Here is a 22,565-nt window from a genome sequence, read left to right as displayed (position 1 = left end):
CGATCAAGTGACAATTTGGCAGATTTATTTACCAAAGCATTACCAACTGCAACATTTAAAAAGTTGGTGAATAACATTGGAATGCGTCGACTGAAAGATCTTTCATCATAAACAATTGAAACTCTTCATGCTAATGAGAGGGAGTAAAATGATTATGCTGATTGTACTCTTTTTCCTTCGCTAAGGTTTTTCCCACTGGGTTTTCCTTTGCAAGGTTTTAATGAGGCAATCCTAAAAGCATACGAAGGCACACAAGAATATTGTACTCTTTTTCCTTCGCCACAGGTTTTTTTCTCACTGGGTTTTCCTTGGCAAGGTTTTAACGAGGCATATTCTTAGTGTATGGTCATCCAAGGGGGAGTGTTATGAATGCATTCATGTATTTGGTGGATGACCATTTAGTTCCATCTCTTGGAATTCTACACATTCATGTCATCTTTTAGAATTCCTATAACATTCATGTAATAAATTGATTAAACCTTTTGTTTCATATTCCCCCTTTCAAATTCCTTAACCTCCCATTATGATTCCATGCCTATAAAATGGAGTATTGAGTTGTATGTAAAACACACAATAATATAGAAGAATCATACATAGTTCTTGAAGAACTAGTTTCACATATTGCAATCTCTTTATTTTGTCTTGTTATTTCTTTTGATTTTACAACACTTTAATATATATTCTTACTTAATTTTTACATTACATCAATCACTTTTTATTATTATTTAAATAAAAAATTACTACAAAACAAATTTTTTTTCATTTTTTCATACATAAGATTCTTACGTTTTATCTCATATCAATCAGATCTACTACAGTTTTAGTCCACTCCCTTTTTTTCAAGTCTTTTGGCAAACACACCCTTAATGCCTTTTGGAGTCACCTGTTGGTGACTCCTTCAATCTCCCGATAGCTTGACTACGCAGATTATAAGGGTGGAGTACTACCCACGGGAAACTATTATGGAGGCAAAATTGGGCTCAAAGCCATCTTTTGCATGACGAAGTATCTATGGAGCTAGAGAATTGGTTGAGGCTGGGTTATTTTGGAGAATTGAAAATGGCCAACAGGTGACAATATGGGGTGAGAATTGGATTCCATTGCCAATGACATACAGAATCCAATCTCCTCCAAAACATATGGATCCAAAGAGCAAGGTGCACCAATTAATTAACTAGGAGACGAAGTGGTGGGACCAAAACATATTGGCTGATTTATTTACAGCAGAGGAGATTGCAGGGATAAATACCGTCCCGATCAGTCATACAAACCAACCAGATTGTCAGATTTGGCTGTGCACTAGTTCGGGTGATTTCTTGGTTAAAAGCGCATATCATTTGGCGAAAGAATTGATAGAGAGGACGACTGCGGAGTGCTCAACACAGGTGAAAGATAGCCCTCTTTGGAAGCTGATTTGGACGTTGCCAATACAAAGTGTAGCAAAAAAAATTTTCTGGAGAGCTTGCCATAATTTGCTGCCCACAAAGGATAACCTCCTTCGAAGGAAGGTGGTAAAGGATCCTTTTTGCCCAATTTGTAAGAAAGAACCTGAAACTATCTTGCATGCTTTATGGGGATGCCCAGCAGCTATGGATGTATGGGGAGAGGGGAAGAGAGTGTTCCAAAAAGTCGCTCCTGGTGGGGTTGATTTTAGACGAGTTGCAGAGCTTATGATGCATAGGTGCGAGAAAGATGATTTTGCTATGTTTGTTCAATTAGCCCGTCAGATATGATTTTCCAGTAGAGAGAGCACAAAACCACTGAATGCTGCCAGATATTATTGCGATTTTCCAACCTTTTAAAATGCACATCTGAGGCTCGCAAGGCTTGATGAACTTCTTTTGCAACAGAGGAGATCTCTCTCAAGATGTCGTGTGCACTAGGTCCATTTCCAATTAACACCACAATCTGTCAATCATGATTGCATTACAGCTCTTAAGAAAAGTGCTAGAAACAAGTTGCCATTACAGGAATGAAATTAAAATTAAGAAGCAAGGAGCAATTCATGTGATTTTGCAGTATGCAACCAGCAACAAGCAGACAAGACGAATTTCACCTACTTCAGAAATAAGGTCACACCTTAACTTAACGATTTTTGTTAAATAACCAATTATCCTAAAAGCTTAAGCTGAAACTCAATTATTTAATTACTATTTTAATACCCTCCCTCACAAGTGAAGCTAAACACGTGAAATATTAACTGAAAAGGGGAGAGAAGGGGGATAAATTATAGAGTCAAAGTTCGAACTCATGATCTTTACTCTCATACCATGTTAAATCACTATTTATCTTAAAAACTTAAGCTCATAAGAAATGCTAAATTTAATTAGTTAATTAATATTTTAACAATTCTAAATCCTCATTTTGAGGTAAAGTTTGTATTAGAGTGAAGCCATGAAATTGCAAGGTCAATGCCTAGAGCAGTACAGACTGGTGTGGAAGAAGCAAATGTTAAGAACATATCAAGAAAAGCAATTTTAAATGGCCACTTCAGAAAGTAATAGGCGCCAATGTCTAGATATGCCAGGACATGGAATGGGGGTATGCAAGATCTATTTGAGAGTCCCAGTGCCTAGAAAGATCTGTTCCTAGATTTCTAAAAGTTCAATAGGATAGAGTGTTTGGAAATTCAATACATGTGATGCCTAGACCTTTGCAAGAGTCCATCCTTTCCAATTGTATGCAAGCATCAATACACAGTGTAAGAGTAGTTCAGCCGTATCTTCAGGCACAATTTATCCAATAAATTTGCAGCACAATTTATTCAGGCACCCTAGCATGCATCAGCTTGCACACAGATGATGCCCAATTAATGTCTTTAAAAATAATGACCAAAACTATACATCAACCCTGTTTTCTGTAAAATAGTTTGTAAATCATTCCTTCTAAAGCCCTTATTTTCCATTGCATTATCACTAGCATATAAATATGGCTATTAGAGTACAGACTGTGTTTCTAGGCAAAAAGGTTAACATGTTGGCATAGGATAATACAGCATTAAGCTAATTCATGTTTTACAAGTAGGGAAATTTTTTATGATGGAGAAATAAAAGCACTAACATTTACATACTTGGTTCTGAAATGGCTCAGGAGTTCGATAGTTGTGACTGTGTACTTGCATTCCTGGCCAAATATCCATGCCTGTAACATAATACAAAAAAACATTTTTCCTAACTCATGTATCACAAAATATTTCTCAAGGTTAATGTTTAAGTTCAAAGGAGACATGGTGCAACTCTTTTACAATATATTGTTTTACAAGTGTAACATGTAGCACTACTTAGGCTAGAAATCATATTTTTATCACATAACTATCTTACAAGATAGTCCAACCAATCATTTGATCGGTAATTGTTAAAAAAATAAAAGAGAAACATTAGATATTATAATTCTATCAAATATTCATCCAACAATACTGACGTGATCCATTTGAGCGATATTAAATAAATGTTAAATAGAATGATAATATTTGGCTTTACCAAAATAAAATCCAAAAGTTAATTAAAATTGTCAGGTTAATATTGTTGAATAGTTATAAGATAAAAATAAAAAATAAAAATAAATATACCAGTAACATTAAAAAAAGCAAATAAAAGTAGAAATAAAGATACTTGGAAACTCAGCAATTCTTGGCTCGGTGTGGTGACCGTTACACACCGCCACGGCCTCAAACACTTCCTCCTCCATCCCTGACTCACTTCCCCGAGTCCTCAACTCAACCACCCATTCGTGACTCACTTCATTGGCTCATTCAACCCGGACCACCTCGCTCCCGAACCGTATCAACTCAACCAACCCGAAATCCCGGGCAAAATCTTCAAGGTACCGGAGCACCTCCTCGTGACCGGGAAACTCTCTCGGATCCCCACCCCCTTTCAGCGAAAATGGGTAATCCAAGAAGCCCATGAGCCGCCTCGGAAGGTTGACCCGGAGCGAGCGGTACAGGCTGCTATGGACAATCTGGCGAGCCGGGTCTAGACCCAAAGGGTCGGTTTCGACGCTTGGGTCATAGACCCAGGTGCCACCAAGGCTAATGCTTTCTCGAAGACAATGACCCGGTGGCCTTCTCTTTTGAGCTCACGTGCGGTGAGTAGGCCAGCCATGCCGGCTCCGATCACTGCCACTTTTAAGGATTGCTCATACATTGCTAAACAATTGCATTTGCGCCCGGTTGGTTTGGTTTTGATATGTCGTTAGAGGGAACCATTTAATTGGTTCAATTGCAGACAACGATAATAAAGAAAGGATACATGATATTATTAACAAAACACTAATATTACAGCCATATACGATTGAATTGGAATCATGTGATCCTGAAAATTTGTTTTTATTTTTAATAAAGTGTTGTATAACTATATGATTAAATTAGTTTTTGTAAAAAAAAAAACAAGAGAGAAAGGATCGATGAACATGACGAGTTTTTTCAGCAACATTTCTCTCCTTATCATCATCTAATGTGGCAATCATCGATCCTGCCACTAAAATGGCAAGATCATGCATGAGGTCATGCATTTTACATTCATATACATTACCAAACTCATCCATTTTAGCTTCTTGAAAGAATGATCTTCTAAGTAAATCCGTAAAATACTCATGACCAAAATCTTCCAAACATGGGTTCTGACCCAATGACTTGACAAACCCTTGTACTATCCAAAGCTGAATCATAGTTGATTTACGGAACCCATAATCTTTTGGATACAAACTACAATAAGCGAAGCAGTGCTTTAAATGTGAAGGAAGATGATCATAACTCAACTTCAGAATTGGTATGATGTCATTTTCATTCTGAGATATTTTTGAGAGTTTATTCTTCTTCAAAGCGAACCACTCTGCTTCTGAATTTTTGATGCGTAGTAAACCTCCAATTGTCCTTATGGCCAGCGGGACACCTGAACACTTTGCTAGGATCTCCCTCCCAATGGCTACGATGTTTGAGTTCTCCTCCGGCTCCTGTCCTCTCTCAAACGCCATTTGCTTAAATAAATACCATGAATCGTCTTTGTCTAAACCCCTTAAGGGTAATGATTCAACAGTCCTGACAATCCTTGCAACGATTTCACTGCAGGTAGTAATTAATATTCTACTGCCGCTTGCACCACCCATCAACACTTGTTTCAAGCGAGACCATTTTCATGATCCTCATTCCACTTATAATCCAACACAAGCAAGTATTTTTTTCCATTGATTGTTTCTTTAAGTTTACCCACCAACGTATCCATTTCCATGGTTTTTTGTTTCTCCTCCTTTGGGGCAGATTCTAAGATTTTTTCAACAACATTTTTAACGTGGAAGGGATCAGAGACACACACCCACATTTTGAGCTGAAAATGCTGTTTGATTTGCTCATCACTGTATATGAGCTGAGCCAGTGTAGTCTTCCCTAATCCACCAATGGCAACAATTGGAAGGATTGAAACCTTGTCTTCAACGTTGGAGTCCAGCAGACGGTGTATAACTGCCTTCTTATCATTCTCTCGACCAATAACTGCTTCTGCACATACATAACCATGAGTATTATCCCTCTCCCTGTTTCCCCCCGCTTGTGTCTCCACATGGCGTACCTCCAAGTGGAATCTATGCCTATCGGCGTCGATGGCATCTAACGTCTCTTTCATGGCCTTAATCTTACTGACCATTTTAAAACGATAGGCAAGTTGGTTTGATTTAGAAAAGAAAATGCGTACCTTTTTAGCCTTCTTATCACAGGTCATTATTTGACTTCGTAGAGCTTCGGTGGAAACAGCATCTAGCAAGTCATCCTCATCATACATGGCATCTTCTAGCCTTCCGAGCCAACGTGTAACAGCATGATCTCCTGCAGCCTATTTCTCCTCCGCATCTTGAAGTACATCTTTGATTGTTGAAACGGTATTCGCCAGGCTTTCAACCTCATCTTGGACACCCCAGAGCAGTCCAAGCTCTTTGGCAGCCGGTGAGGCCAAAGTCTTGATGATTCCCTCGACAACACCGAAGAGAAGTCGTTTTGCCATTTCTTGAACGCGAGTGAAGGAATGCTCAAAAGCGCTCTTACAAGTTGTTGAAAATGAGAAGATATGTTTGCTGTGAGTAGAAAGGGTTAAGTAGGAACATAAATCATGCATTTATATCCGTGAGTCTAAATTAACGTCGGTTAATCACAAGAAAATATTACAATGTTTTAAATTATGGGTTTTTAATTAAAATATTCAAATTTTAATATTTAATTTGAAATCACTCTAAAATTTTGAGAGAGATTTGAGTATACCCATTTATTTATTGTTTACATATTTAAATATTTATTGAAAAGGAAATTATACGTTGTAGGTTACACAAGTGCAGTCTTCTTTCATTTATTAGATAAAATAGCTCCTCTTCCCCATTATTGCAACTAGAATATGTATTAGATTAAATTTAATTTTATAAATTAGATGAACAAGTAACCGGAGAAAGAAAATAAAAACAACAGAGCCATTACATCAATAATCATCATTTTTGTTCTCAAGAAATAGCTCAATCGGCTGTGAATCATACCTAATGAAGCGGAGGTCAATAGTTCGATTCCTCCCTCCCATTCCCTTGTGTGGACATGTCAAAAAAAATAATAATCATCATCATCATCTTTTATCTTGGCCGGCTGGCTCTTAAAACTTTTTTTTTTTTCTTTTTTTCTTTTTTTGTCTTGGTCGGCTCTTAAAACAATTCTTTTTTATATATATATAAAAAAAAAAATTATTTTATCTTGGCCAGCTCTTAAAACAATTTTTTTTTTTTTTTATCATGGCCGGCTCTTAAAACTTTATTTATTTATTTATTTTTATTTTTATCTTGGCCGGCTCTTAAAACAATTACTTTTTCTTTATCTTTTGGTGGAAAATCAGCAAAACTTTGTCCCAAGGGAAATGTTCTAAATTAGTGTGACTTATACTAACGATGTGATGTCGGCAAGACTGGAACTCTACGTTGAAATATTTCAATTCTTTTTTCTTAGTATGTATAAATAAAATATAAAAACGATATATGTTTATTATTTGTAGGACAAACTTTTACTATTTGCCTAAGAAATTTTCTGTAGATGCCCAAACGTATAAAAAATAAATAGTATTTGTAAAATAAATTTATGAGTCAACAAGTGAAAACAAATAACGCTCTGAATTTTTTATTTTTTATTTTTTATTTTTTTCACTTTTAACTCCTTAAGTTTATTGAAAAGATGTTATAAACCCTCAACTATATATCTTCATTGATAAGGTGCATGACATCTAACAAATACTTGCAATCACTTTGACCCAAAAAAATTGAATGTAAGGCACAAATAACGCGAATATTAATTGATCACTATATTTTTAAATGAAGCCCATTGAGACCACTAAACAATGTCAAATCACTGAGACTCACAAAAATTGTCTCGTATCACAACATCAATGTCATAGTTAACACAAAGTCGCGCAAAACAATATATGACAATACAAAACTATTATGATATACACAAAGGCACATAACTCCACTAAGAGTAATTCTAGAAAGCTTACTTGTGTTTTATTAAGAATGGTGTGCCTATTAAAATCACCCTTTAATCAAAATTCAATAATGATCAATCACAAGTCCAATGGTGATTTTAATAGCCACATCATTCTTAGTAGGACACAAGTAGACCACCTAGAATTACTCCTCCACTAACTTAATAAAACAAGAGTCTTAATAACTTCATATGATCAGCACATGCTCCTAAAACTCTATAGGAGCTAAAACCCTTGGTCAGTGAGCCTGCCAACATATGTTTTGTGAGAATATGCACTATAGAAATGTGAAATTCATTTAACTTTCTCTCTAACAAACTAATATTTTTATGTCAATATGCTTATATTGCGAGGAGCTCCTAATGTTTGGAGAGAAAGAAACCACTATATAATTAAAACAAAATATCTCCACTATCCATATACAACAAAAGGATCATGGTAGTTGGAAGCCCTATAGTAGAAATATATATTTTTTATTGTTTCTTAATTTACTCTTCTCGTAGTTGGAAGCCACTATACAAGAAATCATGAAGAATTGTATTCTCTTCAAATTTCGTTGTGTTATCCACTATATACAGCAAAAGGATCAAAAGAGAACCTGACATTAATCATTTCAAAGTCATCAGTTCATAATGTTAAAGCATTCAGGTCATGATTCTAAACATTGGTACTGGTTCTATTGCCAGCAATGCTAAAGATAAAACATTATTTCACAATTGGGTTTCTCTTTTTCTATGGGGAAGGCGATTCTAGGCACCAATCCCTTTCATAATCTTTAACAAAATTACAAACTATTTGAATACATGGGAAACTAACATAACAACAACAGAAGAGATTGAACCATGTATAAAAGTCCAAAGAAACCATGAAAATGCAGCTCAGACAATATGCACCAGCTTTCTGCTCAAACTCTGCTCCAATTAGTATAGACAAGAAAATTGTCAAGGAGAAGCAAAGCTGTGTGTTAATGTGTTTAGCCCATACCTAATTCCATTGTGCCACATCATGAATTAATGCTAGACCTTCCACGCTCTCATCTTGTATAGCCAAATTGGTTTTATTTTTCTTTTTCTTTTTCTCATTTTTTTTTCAGTCAAAAAAGATATCTTCCTAATAATTTACTGGATTTTAGTTTTTTATTTTTTTATTTTTTTATTTATTATTATTATGAATGACTTAAGTGATAAATTTAAGAAAAAGTGAGAAAAAAATTCAATGACATGGCAATTTCTGATTGGTTAAGAGGTAATGTGTAGCATATATGTTAATTTCACTCTTTGAGCATGACTCTCGGAGGTTAAAAATTACGGCCTAAAATGAGTAATGTTAGAAGTCCTTTTTATATCAGTCCTTCTTGTGTCCTTTTAAAATTGATGTGTCTTTAAAATCACAATTGGATTTTGATCAAATGATGATTTTAAACGCCACATTAATTTTGGAGGGACATAAAAGAGACATAAAAATGACATTTAAAAGTACTTGCCTAAAATTTATGGAGGTTCTATGTTTTTCCGGCCTAACCACATAGGAGTAAAATGTTCCCTTTTTAACGGTCACAACTCACAAGGAAAATTACCTCACAAAATGACTCTTCCATAAACAATATATCCATTTGGAAGACATTTTATGAACAAAATCAAAGATTCAGTAATAGTAGGAGATAAAAAGTTGAGTTGGTGTGAGTGAGTTGAATACATGACCTATAAATTTTAAAAGAAAGGAAACCTGCAAGGCAACTAGAGTTGATAAACATGGCCTGAGCTATGGCTTGTGTAGTTTTTATTTATTTGTTATTTGTTAATTGGTTTTCATTTAGATTAGTTTTAGAATTTTTCTTGGGGACAATTAAGGAAATTGTTAAGGAAAGAGAATAATGTGATAATAATTATTTGATATTGTCCCGTATTGTGTTAGAGTCCAATAATAAAGAGTTCGATTATTTTCTTATTAAAATCATCATCTTAGCCTTAGAAGTCAAGACCCAATTGGTTTATTCTGTAAAGGGTATTCTATTATTTCTCTATTTAAAGTTGAACTATCAATAACAAATGAATGAAGTGAATATTATTTTAGAATATAGTTTACTGTGTTTTAGAGGTTAAAGCTCTCTTGAAATAGCTATTGAAGATCATAGTTCTCTCCAAGAAAAATACAAAAGCAATGACGATCAACGTGCATTTACAACAACCTTTACCAGCTCCCTAAGCCTGTCAGTAGGAGAAAAGGCTTGAAGTATTGTTTATCATGTATTGAAGGAATTCTTAAATGTAAAATGTATATAGAAGAGTCGAATACATCACCATGCATTTACTTTGAAAGAATCAAGGAAAGATTGGTGAGCATGGCTGCTAATAACAAATTTTAAATCCAACATGACAGGCTTTAAATCATTGAATTGAAAATGGTGCTCGAGGTTTGACTTCTTCAATAGAAAAATGGCAGACAGCAAGGCAGCGCAGCGTAAAAGTCGCATGTCACGCTAGTTTAAGGTTTTTCCGCAGCGATTCAAGCATTTCTTTCGGGAGGAAATGTGGGCTGATTTTACTTTTTAAGAAATAATTATTGAGGATTTGATTTGGTGTGAATGCAGTTTGCAGACATATATTGGCGACGCTACTCACTCACACCAAACATATCTTCAAGAGAGCTTTTGAGCATTCCTTCATTCACATTCAAGAAATGGCAGAACGGCTTCTCTTTGGCACTGCTGAGCGAATCATTCAAACCTTGGGCTCACTGGCAGCCAAAGAGATCGGACTGCTCTGGGGTGTTGAAAATGAGCTTCAAAGCCTGATGAACACCGTTTCAACAATCAAAGCTGTGCTTCTCGATGCGGAGGAGAAGCAGGCCGCAGGGAACCATGGAGTCAGAGATTGGCTCGAAAAGCTGAATGATGCCATTTATGATGCAGATGACTTGCTGGATGCTATTTCCACCGAAGCTCTACGAAGGGAAATAATGACCCTTGATAAGAAGGCCAAAAAGGTACGCATTTTTTTTTCCAAATCAAATCAACTTGTCTATCGTCTTGGAATAGGCCATAAGATCAAGGCAATTAGAGAGAGGTTAGACACCATTGACGCAAGTAGGGAGAGATTCCAGTTGGAGATACGCCATGTGGAGACACGAGTCGGGAAAAGGGAGAGGGATAACACTCACTCTTTTGTTCCTGCAGAAGAGGTTATTGGTCGAGAGCTTGATAAGAAGCCAGTTATAGACCGTCTGATGGGGTCCAACGTTGAAAAGGATGTTTCCATCCTTCCAATTGTTGGTATCAGTGGATTAGGAAAGACTACACTTGCTCAACTCATATTCAATGAGGAGATAGTCCAAAAGCATTTTCAACTAAAAATGTGGGTGTGTGTTTCTGATACCTTTGATGTTAAAAATATTTCTGAAAAAATCTTAGAATCTGCAACATAGAGGAAATCAGAAATTGTTGAAATGGATACATTGATGGGTTATCTTAAGGAAAAAATCGATGGAAAGAAATACTTACTCGTGTTGGATGATGTGTAGAATGAGGATTATGAAAAATGGTTTGGCTTGAAAAGACTGTTGATGGGCGGTGCAAGAGGCAGTAGAATATTAGTAACTACCCGCAATGAAAGCGTTGCAAGGATTACCGGCACTGTTCAATCATATTCCTTAAGGGGTTTAGACGAACATGCCTCATGGTCTTTATTTAAGCAGATGGCGTTTGAGAAAGGACAAGAGTCCGAGAATTCAAGCATCGTAGCGCTTGGGAGGGAGATCCTAGAAAAGTGTTTAGGTGTCCCTCTGGCCATAAGAACAATTGGAAGTTTACTACGCTCCAAAAATCCTGAGTCAGAGTGGTTGTCTTTTAGGAACAATGAACTCTCGAAAATATCTCAAAAAGAAAATGACATCTTACCAACTCTAAAGCTAAGTTATGATCAACTTCCTTCACATTTGAAGCATTGCTTTGCTTATTGTAGTTTGTTTCCAAAAGATTACAAGATTGATAGATCAAGACTGATTCAACTTTGGATAGCACAAGGGTTTGTCAAGTTATTGGATCAAGACCGATCCTTGGAAGATGTTGGTCATGAGTATTTTATGGATTTGCTTTGGAGATCGTTCTTTCAAGAAGTTGAAATGGATGAGTTTGGTAACATAATTCAATGCAAAATACATGACCTCATGCATGATCTTGCCATATCAGTGGGAGGATTGTTTATCACCTCATTTAATCTTAAGGAGAGAGACATTGATAAGAAAACTCGTCACATATCATTTGTTGGTAATGATATAGATATTTCTTCATTGTGTAAAGCAAGTAGGATAAGGACATTTAGTTGCAGCTTTGGGGATGAGGTTGATTGTGATGCAATTTTTTCAAGTTCCAAGTTCTTGCGCGTGTTGGATCTGCATGGGAGATTTCTTGATGTTTTGCCAAGCTCTATTGGTAAGTTGAAGCATTTAAGATATCTTGATCTTTCTTGGAACCTCGATCTCAAGAAACTACCTAATTCTATAACTGGGTTGCATAATTTGCAAACACTAAGACTCTTTGAGTGCGAGTCACTTGAAAAATTGCCAAGAGACATTAAAAGATTAGTCCACCTCAGGCATCTTGAGATATATGGATGTCGTGCTTTGACTAATATGCCACGTGGATTGGGGCAACTAACTAATCTTAAGACGTTATCAAGATTTGTAGTAGACTCGGGTTGTCTTTCTGGGCATAGCGGTGGTTAAAAGAACTAAACAAACTAAATAGCCTAAGAGGAGAGTTGGTGATTTTCAATTTGAAACATGGGAAAGATGTTGCGTCAGAATGCAAGGCTGCGAATTTAAAGGAGAAACAACTTCTTCATGCTTTACATTTACGATGGAGTAATAAAGGACGTGTTAATGTTTCAGACATTGCTGATGATGAAGCATCATTAGAAGGCTTCCAACCACACCCAAATCTAAAAAGGCTTCGTTTATTCCTGTATCAAGGTTCAAGGCTTCCGAATTGGCTATTATCGCTTACAAATCTTGTTAGATTTGAATTATCTAGATGTAAGAAATGCCAATATCTACCCCCATTGAGTCAACTGCCTTCTCTCAAGTATCTTGTTCTTGAGTGGTTGGATTCTATTCAATACATATCAAACGATGGTGATAGCAATGAGTTCTCTTCTTCTTTGTCGGCACCAATACCATTTTTCCCTTCCTTGAAGGAAATCAAACTTGATCTTTGCCCCAATCTCAAGGGGTGGTGGTTGAGGAGGAATTCTTCTATGGAGGTGAACAGTGATATTGATAAATCCATTGAAATAACAGCAGTAACATCAATGACAGAGCATCGTTTAATACCTTCATTTCCTTGTCTTTCAACACTACAAATTTGGAATTGCCCTATGTTGACTTCCATGCCAATGTTTCCACATCTTGAAGGAGAGTTGGTCTTGTGGAATGCGAGCTTGAAGCCACTGCAACAGACAATGACGATGAATATGGTAGAACCGCAAAGCTCAACGTCAACACCAATAGCCTCCTCTTCATCCAATCCTCTCTCAAAATTGAAGCGTATAAAACTAAATTCCATTGTGGATCTAGAAACTCTGCCAGAAGACCTCACTTCTCTTGAGTCTTTGACGATATTGAATTGCAATAGATTAAAGTCTCTTTCGCCAGGTATACAGCATCTCATTGCCCTTCAATACCTGCACCTTTGTAATTGTCATGAACTTGAGCTAGCCAATGATGAGGATGGGATGCAATGGCAAGGCCTTAAGAGCCTCCTCTCTTTGGAGTTTACACATCTTCCGAAATTAGTGTCTCTCCCGTCGGGGCTTCAACACTTGACCACTCTGCAAAGGCTTGAGATTTCAAATTGTGAAAACTTGACGGCCATACCAGAGGGGATCCACAACTGCACATCACTTCAAGTGCTTGAAATTGGTGGATGCTCCAGTTTGACATCGCTGCCCGAAGGAATGGGTAGGCTAACTTCTTTGCGAAGGCTAAAAGTTGAGAAGTGTCCCATCTTACTACAAAGATGCGAGAGAGAAACGGGTGAGGATTGGACCAAGATTTCTCACATCCCAGAGTTAGACTTGCGGTATCCTCCTCAGCAAAAAGAAAAGTCAAACATCCATGCATCTTCGATTGCTTAGGTATATTACTCATCATTTTATCTTAATCAAGATTGCTAGTATTTGTTTTGGTAGCTCTACTGCTATGATTTATTGGGTTGTAGACTTGTAGTGCCAGAATACTACATCTGCTAGTTGGAAGATTACTATTGTCCAATATATAGTAATTGGAAGATTATCTTAATCAAGATTGCTAGTGAATGAAGTGTATTGAATGATGATTTTGCAAGTATAAATGAAGTTAAATTGACCTTGCAGTTGCCTTGGAGATTACTAATGAGCTAAGTTATTTTGATGACTTTGAACATCATTGGGCATTTTCCAATGGCTTTTCTATATGCTTCAAAAGCCTTTATACGTATCTTTTAATTCATGTTCATAAGCCTCTTTTTTTTTACAACCGATATTGTCTCTAGAGATAAAGAGGCAAGTTAATTGTTTACTTTTTAGCCTAATTTCATCTTACTCAGAACCATGTTGTTTGTGACATTGCTTTCGCAGGAAAATATAGAGATACATTTACAGCAGAAGACCAATCAGTATGATTTATTGTGCTGCTTAGCTTTTGCAGGTTTTATGTTTGTTTTCCTCTCTGTCTCTCTCTCCCATGGTCCTCTGCCTTCATTCAAAGTATCAAATTCCAAATCTGAAGAGCATTTATACTTGCAGTTATGATTTGAAACTGAGAAGATAGCAAGGAAACCTCTACAAAAAGTATCATCTTTGCTGAAATCAGGGGGTTATCTTTTAGTAGTACTCCTGACTCATCTACAGCATGGTATGAAATATAAAGGCTGTTGAAGAGCTGTTGTTTTTAGAGTTATTTGTTAATTACACTGGGATTTAATTACTTTGCTACTTGTTTGGATGTAGTAAATCAAACTAGTTCAAATATTTGATTTAGCTGGTGCTTTCAGCTATTTCTTTGAAATTTGGTGATTTGCTTAATTATTAATGTATATTGGTAGCTTTTCTTGGTACTGAAGCTAAGATAATGGAGCCTGCAAATATTCACTACTCTCTCTTTCTCTTACTCTCTTTCGGTTCATTTGGTGGCCTAGAAAGATTACAAATTCTGATTAGATTTGCTTGTGAATGGAAGGGTCATTTTCCTAAAAAGGATAATGGTTTGTTGATGAACGGGATGCCTATTTCCTCAATCTTGAGTATTGATCATTCTTAGCCCTCTATGATCTGTAAAATTAGCAGGTCAGTTGGTAAAAAGTGAGTGTAATAACAAGTTTATATCAGCAGATGATTTTGCCAAGGCAACAAAGCAAGCATGCATATAATAATAGTTCTGACAAGAATTGCAAAATGAATACCATCCATTTATAATATTTCTTGTATCACAAAGAGATGCATCCAAAGAGATTGGGAGTGATGAGTGAAAAATTACTCTAGTTTTCCATCTCGAGTAACACTCTATGAGCCCTTCATTGGAAGCCATTGAGAGGCCATGGATGACAAGCCTCAAGCATTTCACAAGAGGATTAAAATGACATGATTCTAAACATTGGTACTTGTTATGTTGTCAGCAATGCTAAAGATATAACATGATTTCACAATAGCGTTTCCCTGTTTTTAATGGGAAGGCGATTCTACAAGGCCCCAATCCCTTGCATAATTTTGAACAAAATTTACAACCATTTGAATACATGAGAAACTAACATAGCTGGAAACTATATATATATATATATCAATGCTAAAGATATAACATGATTTCACAATAGCATTTCCCTGTTTTTAATGGGAAGGCGATTCTACAAGGCCCTAATCCCTTGCATAATTTTGAACAAAATTTACAACCATTTGAATACATGGGAAACTAACATAGCTGGAAACTATATATATATATATATACACACACACATTAGTACAACCCCAATCTACACCTAATAGGGAGTTAAATAGGTGTTTATCAACGATATGTAAAATTAAAAATTAATAATCACTTAAGCATTTACCAAATATATATAAGTGTAGTAAATCAATAAGACACAGATATTTAGTTACGAAGTGAAAACCTTTTGAAGAACTCTTCAAAAGTAAAACTACTCTCGGACAGTCAAACCCAAGAAATCACTTTACGATAAAAAAAGGAGAAATTACACAATTTCAACACTTAACAAAACATTTGCAAATGACAATTTCGTGTACTAAACAAGTAACACACTTGTCCGCTACCGCAGTAATTCTCCCAGAACTTCTAAAATGTTTCTTTTATTTGATCTCCTTCACCGGAACTCCGATAGGCTTCGTGCATTGTTCATGATCAGTTTTAGCTCTCTTAGCACACTTATTCTCACGTAGAATCTACATCTATTTTGTGCTTAGTAGTTTCCAATATATAAACTACAAGAGTCCCTAGTCTAACAGAATACAAACTATGAAAATAAAACTGCATAACTTAGTTGGCGTCTGGATGAGGTCCTTTCTCGTGTGGATGCAACTAGGTTAATCACAACTAAATCAAGAAACTTGATGCTGCGCGTCCAAACTACTTGCAGACGAGCATCTCTATAAGTCTAGAAAACCATCTCGTTTAGAATAGATTCAGACGTCATTGCAGAAGCATGTCTCAGTGAATCGGGAATTGATGTCTCGTTCGGACATGCTTCAAACACTAATGCAAACGAACGTCTCTGTGAATCTGGAATTTGTACCTCGTCCGAATGAACTGTAGACGGGAATGTAAACAAGTCTATTTTATCACTGAATTCGACAATTCAAAAACTAACAATAACAAAGACGAGATCAAACCATGTATAGAAGTCTAGAGAACATTTGTGATCAGTTCACAACAACATTGCCCTGCCATCTCTCGAGTCTCCTTTGCTTCTTATCATCATCATATGACTGTAAGAAAAAAACAAGATCATCGGTAAGAAACCGAAATCCAGCAAAACATTCTTTACATAATTAAAAGAGGCATTACTTTATCATCTAAATAATCTTATAACAAGTCTTACTAAGACATTTCCTATCTTGAACTAACAGGTTGTAGCTAAACATATTTTTTCAGCTTTACCTGTGCACCTGGAAAATAAGGAACCCAAACTCTTTTGGAGCCACCAGCTAAACGTTTCAGGGTGATGAATTTTCCATAGCAGAAAAGTCATCGTTGACCTGCAAACATATATAGCAAAAATGCAAGTAAGAACAATTTCTATTGTTAATATGCAGAAATCAATTTTGATCCCCATGAATCGCGGGTAAAAATTTAATCTATGATTTAACTCTGCAACGGAATTTAGAATATTAAATAAGACCATAATTTAAGACAAGAATATGAAGTTTTACTTCCAATCTACCACAAATTCTAACTTGTGAAAGTTCTATCTCAAATAGAACATAAATCATTAATGGAAATTGTCAATGCTTGAGAATCAGAGATTTATAATTTATAACATAAGATGAATGCAATATGAAAATAAGAGTATCCCCAATATACTTGATTGTGGATGGATGAATCTCAGTAATCTCAACAATTTAGAATTTGATCAAAGTTCATAATCTTTCCAGGTTACCAAATCAACTGAAAGAGTGTGAAAGAAAGAAAGAGTAGTGCATGGTTACAGACCCCATTATCTTAGTTTAAGTACCAAGAAAAGCTACCAAAATACACAAACAATTAAGTAAATTATCAAATTGTAAATAAACAGCTGAAAGCACTAGCTAAATCAAATATTTGAATTAGTTTCAATAAATACATCCAAACACGTATACAAAGTAAATCCCAATGTAATTAACAAATAACTCCCAAATAACAAGTATTCAACAACCTCTATTTCATACTATATTAAACATCAGTCAGGAGTAATACCAAAAAAATGACCCCCCCAATTTCAGCAAAGATGACACATTTTGTAGAAGTTCCTTGCTATCTCCTTGATATCAAATCACAACTGCAAGTATAATTGCTTTTAAGATTTCGAATTTGGTACTTTGGATGAAAGTAAAGGACCATGGGAGAGAGAGACAGAGACATAGGAAAACAAAGATAAATCCTACAATTTATTCACTGGTAGACAGGTTGATGAGCTGCCAATTCAAAGCAAAAATACCCCTTCAATTTATGCATTAACAGAGGAAATTTTAGTCCCACAACTACAATCTCCATTATTTGGTTAAAAAGATTACTCTGTTCTTGAAAAGGCATTGGCTAAGTTGCAAATACTATTCAATCTTATTTGTGAATGGGAAAATGACTAGCTAGCTAGACTGTACAAACTGATAAAGCTAGAGATGTAGATTACATGAAGTTTGCAGGAGAAAAAACTGCAACCCAATCATCCTCAAAAGGATCGGAGTTTGCAAGATTCACGGTCACTCATTCAGAGTACTCGCCCTGTACTCATATAAAGAAAAACCCACATCAAAGACTTTGTAGTTATTGAAATATCATGAACATCAAAAACTTGAATGTGATCAATCTAGATTCGACGAGAATTACATCATGACAATGTATTATTAACGTACCCAAGACTGCAGAATTATGTAGTGATTTCGACGCTTAATTCCTCCAAATTCTGCCTAGTTTAATTGTTTGAGGTGACTTCATTGCTTCCCTGGCAACTTTATATATTTCACTCTAACCAAAACTCAACTCAAAGAATCCTTCTATGCATCGACTTCCAAATCCACTTACCAAATAAATTACCACCGCATCTTTTTCTAGTTCTACTTTTAGAAGAAATATTTTTACTTCTATTTTTTTTCTTTCTAAAAACATCAAACTTCTGAATTGAATCGAAGCATTAATTCCTCCAAATTCATTTGCACAACCTCTGTGGCGGTGAAGATCAAGCAGAAGCTGATCTTGCTCTAGCTCTCGTATGCCTCTTTCATTTGGCAATACTCCACCATTAACAACAACAACAACACGCAATTCCCACTTTTCTTCACTCACAAATGCTGAAAACGAGACAAAATAAGCCAAAATCGAAGAAAACCAAGCAGCAGAAGAAACAAAAATAAAATAAAATAAAGGTGGATACCAATTCCCATGTAGATGCCAATCTGGCTTCATCCCAACAATCAGCGCTCAATCCTCCTGCCCAGTACAGCTCGCACACCTTGGTGTAGGGGTGGGCAAGGATCTTGATGGGTGACTTGACTTTACTGTCTTTTGTTTGACATCACGCAATAGAGGAATCATGAATTCAACGCCCTAGATTTTTTGAATATGCTCCAAATCCTCTTTTTCTTTAGCTGGTTCTTCTACTTCTGCATCTGAAATTTAACAACCAAGAAATACTGAGAGAGAAAAATGAAGAAAATGATGGAGAAGGTGTGTACTTCAATTTACACGAAGGATTAAGATAAAATGATGAGTATATACCGGAATCTGGATAGTTTAATTCTAAGTTTCGAATGTGAGCAATCTTGGCCCAATCCTCACCTACTTCTCTCTCGCATCTTTGCAATAAGATGGGACACTTCTCAATTTTCAGCCTCTGCAAAGACATTAAGCTATGGATTCCTTTGGGCAGTGATGTCAAATTGGCGCATCCATTAATTACAAGCTCTTGAAGTGATGTGCAGTTGTGGATCCACTTTGGTATAGCCGTGACAAGGGTTTGACTCAAGTGGTTGACTCAAGGAGTGACAACAGACATGTTACCGCACTCTCACACTTTCTCTGAACCACTATTCAATCCCACCCAAAGCCTAAATTGAACCACTAGCTCAAAGAAGACCCCATAAAGCTCTAGCCTAAACTTAACTCCCTCCGAGTCAAGAGAGTGCATCTTTCCCTCCAATCCCATCACGGACCCAAGGAAGACCCACGAAAACTAGCTCACTCTCCAGATCAACCAAAACCTGAGATTGAAACCAAAACCCCAAAAGCATGACAATCCCAAATCAACAAAACCTGAGATTCAGACCCAGATTCAACCCATAAAGCAGAACAATCAAACCAAGATTCAACCCATAAAGCAGAGCAATCAAACCAAAAAGACTCGGATGAGAGATTGAAAAAAACCTGAGATTCAGAAGCTTGCAAGTCTAGTTGATGTTGGTATCCACTTCAAAGGAGATCATGTGGCTCTCTTATCAAATGCAATTAGGAACAATGTTTGGCTTCATGTTGCCGCTTTTGTTGTGGTATGCTTTAACATGCTTCTTCTACTTTTTCCCTGTATGGCCATAATGTTAATATTGGTACTACAACTCTCCATTTCTAAGAAGAAGGATCTCATACAGCATTGACCAGCATGATAAGAAATTTGCAATATCATGAATGGAAGAAAAACTCAAAGCTCAAACAACCATGTTAAAAGGATTGAATTAACACTCAGCCAAAGAAAGTCACAATCACTGATAAGAAAGTTTTATTTTCATTCAAACAAGTTCAAGGTTAACAAGACTTGGTGTTGACAATGCCTCTATGCCTAACATGTTAAATAAAGAGAAATCACAACCGTAAGATAATTCCACTATGAAAACTTTTTAATTCAAATTGCTAGCCAAGAACATGTTGTGGCTCAATGGATACTGAAATCAACTTAAATGCTCTCCATAATTTTGATGAAGCATCAATAAACTTGTATACTTGATTGTGGATGGAAAAATTTGCATAATCTCAACAATTTAGAATCTGATCAAAATTTATAATCTTTCGAGGCTACCAAATCAACTCAAAGAGAGTGAAAAAACAGAGCTAGTAGTACATAGATGCAGGCCCTATTATCTTAGTTTCAGTACGAGGAAAAGCTACCAATACACACAAGCAAATAAGTTGTAATTGTTAGTGTAGAATAGAATTGAGAAGTCAGCGACTCAGAGTTAGCCAGTTTCAAGTTCCAAATCACAAGAAGTCCTAATTGTTTGTGTGTTTGCTCAAGCATTTATTGTTTTTCTATTATAACAAAAAGGAAAAGTTAATATATTATTTATTGTTTTCTATCAGGCACTAAGATTATTTGTTGGGCCTACATGTAGTTTTCTTCACTCACAAATGCAGAAGAACGAGAGCATAAAAAATATAAATAAAAAAAAAAAAAAAAATCAAAGAAATCCAAACAACAGGAAAGAGAAGAAGAAAAAAAAATGGGTACCAATCCCGTGTAGAGACCAATCTGGGCTTCGTCCCACCAAACAACGCCCAATCGTCACACCATGGTGTAGGGCTGGGCAAAGATCTTGATGATCCGTGACTTGATTTACTGCCTTTAGCTCGATATGACAGCAGTGAATTGGTGGGAAGAGCAAGAATAGAGGCTAATTGTTTCTCCTGATATGTGAAGAATCATGCATTCAGCGCCCTAGATTTTTTGAATATACTCCAAATCCTCTGTTTCTTCTGTTCTTTAGCTGGTTCTGCTACTTCTGCATCTGAAATTTAACAACCAAGAAATACTGAGAGGGAAAAATGAACAAAATGATGGAGAAGAAGGAAGGTGGGTACTTCAATTTACAGGAAGGATTAAGATAAAATGATGAGTATATACCTGACTCTGGATACGTTAATTTTAACTCTGGAATGTGAGCAATCTTGGCCCAATCCTCACCCGCTTCTCTCTCACATCTTTGCAGTAAGATGGGACACTCCTCAATTTTCAGCGTCTGCAAATACGTTAGGCTACGCATTCCTTCGGGCAGTGATGTCAAATTGGCGCATCCCTTAATTACAAGCTTTTGAAGTGATGTGCAGTTGTGGATCCACTCTGGTATAGCCGTCAAGTTTTCACAATTTGAAATCTCGAGGCTTTGTAGAGTGGTTGCATGTTGAAGCCCCAACGGAAGAGACACCAATTTCGGAAGATTTTGAATATTCAAAGAGAGGAGGCTCTTAAGGCCTTGCCACTGCATCCCATCCTCATCATTGACAGGCTCAAGCACACGACAATTATAAAGGACCAGGTTTTGCAGGGCAGTGAGATGTTGTATACCTGGGGAAAGAGAACTTAACCTATTGCAGCTAAATATCTTTAAAGATTCGAGAGAAGTGAGGTTTTTTGACCAATCTTCTGGCAGAGTTTCTAGATCCTCAATGCTAGTCAGTTGTATAGACTTCAATTTTGAGAGAGGAGTGGATGAAGAGGAGGCTGTTGCTGTTGACGTTGGACTTTGCGGTGTTGCCATATTCATCATCATTGTCTGTTGCAGTGGCTTTGAGCTAGAATTTTCAATATAAAAATATTCTTCAAGATGTGGAAACATTGGCATGGAGGTCAACAAAGGGCAACGAAAAATGTCTAATTTTGAAAGACGAGGAAAGGAAGGGAGTAAAGGATGCTCCGTTATTTCAACAAAATTATGACTATCACTATTGACCTCCACAGAAGAATCCCTCCTCCTCAACCACCCCTTGAGATTAGGGCAAAATTGGAGGTTGATTTCCTCAAGAGAGGAGAAAAAGGAAGAAAACTCATTGCTATCACCACTGCCTAATGATATGTACTCCAGAGCATCCATTCTGAGAAGACAAAGAACTTTGAGAGAAGGAAGTTGATTCAATGGTGGCAGATACTGGCAATTCTTACACCGCTCTAACTGAAATCTAACAAGATTTGTGAGTGACAAAAGCCAAATCGGAAGCCTTGAACCGTAATTGCCTTCTAAACGAAGTTGTTTCAGATTTAGGTGCGGTTGGAGGACTTCCAATAACACTTCATCATCAACAATATCGTCCGAAGCAATGACACCTCCTAATTTGAAACTCCACCGTAAATCCAAAGCATCAAGATGTTGTTTCTCCTTTAAATTTGCAGCCTTACATTCTGACGTAGCATCTTTCCCGTGTCTCAGATTTTTAATTTCTAAGTGTCCTCTCAGGTTATTTAGTCCGTTTAGTTCTTTTAACTCACTGCTATGCCTAGAGAGAGGATCCTTGTGGACCACAAATGTTGATAAAGTCTGAAGATTAGTCAGTTGCCCCAACCCACGTGGCATATAAGCCAACTTATCACATCTTTCTATCTCAAGATGCCTGAGATTGACTAATTTT

At 36.4% G+C, this 22,565-nt stretch overlaps 1 protein-coding gene and 2 pseudogenes across 12 annotated transcripts; 1 reads left to right on the top strand and 2 right to left on the bottom strand.

The window, feature by feature from the left end:
* Positions 1-1,701: 1,701 nt before the first annotated feature.
* Positions 1,702-4,152, bottom strand: LOC132171972 (flavin-containing monooxygenase FMO GS-OX-like 3; annotated as a pseudogene).
* Positions 4,153-10,178: 6,026 nt separating this feature from the next.
* LOC132171961 (putative disease resistance protein RGA4) lies at positions 10,179-13,630 on the top strand (annotated as a pseudogene).
* Positions 13,631-15,680: 2,050 nt separating this feature from the next.
* On the bottom strand, positions 15,681-22,555 carry LOC132167718 (putative disease resistance protein RGA1). Of its 12 annotated transcripts, XM_059578735.1 has the most exons (11): positions 21,067-22,555; positions 20,674-20,950; positions 19,599-19,752; positions 18,954-19,435; positions 18,610-18,844; positions 18,092-18,526; positions 17,869-17,960; positions 17,436-17,517; positions 16,641-16,738; positions 16,373-16,468; positions 15,681-16,289 (listed from the first exon to the last, which is right to left on the bottom strand). In XM_059578735.1, exons 1-2 carry the CDS (start codon positions 22,508-22,510, stop codon positions 20,865-20,867), a joined length of 1,530 nt encoding a protein of 509 aa, XP_059434718.1. In that variant the 5' UTR covers positions 22,511-22,555; the 3' UTR covers positions 15,681-16,289; positions 16,373-16,468; positions 16,641-16,738; positions 17,436-17,517; positions 17,869-17,960; positions 18,092-18,526; positions 18,610-18,844; positions 18,954-19,435; positions 19,599-19,752; positions 20,674-20,864. The 12 variants fall into 12 exon arrangements, with proteins under 12 accessions (XP_059434718.1, XP_059434717.1, XP_059434724.1 ...); XM_059578734.1 differs by lacking the exon at positions 17,436-17,517 and having other exon boundaries at positions 18,954-19,487; XM_059578741.1 differs by lacking the exon at positions 16,641-16,738.
* Positions 22,556-22,565: the final 10 nt, after the last annotated feature.

This window comes from Corylus avellana, chromosome ca1 (assembly GCF_901000735.1).
Source record: "Corylus avellana chromosome ca1, CavTom2PMs-1.0".
Lineage (NCBI taxonomy): Eukaryota > Viridiplantae > Streptophyta > Magnoliopsida > Fagales > Betulaceae > Corylus > Corylus avellana.
Note: the sequence above shows the minus strand (reverse complement) of the source record. Positions and strands in the feature narration are given on the sequence as shown.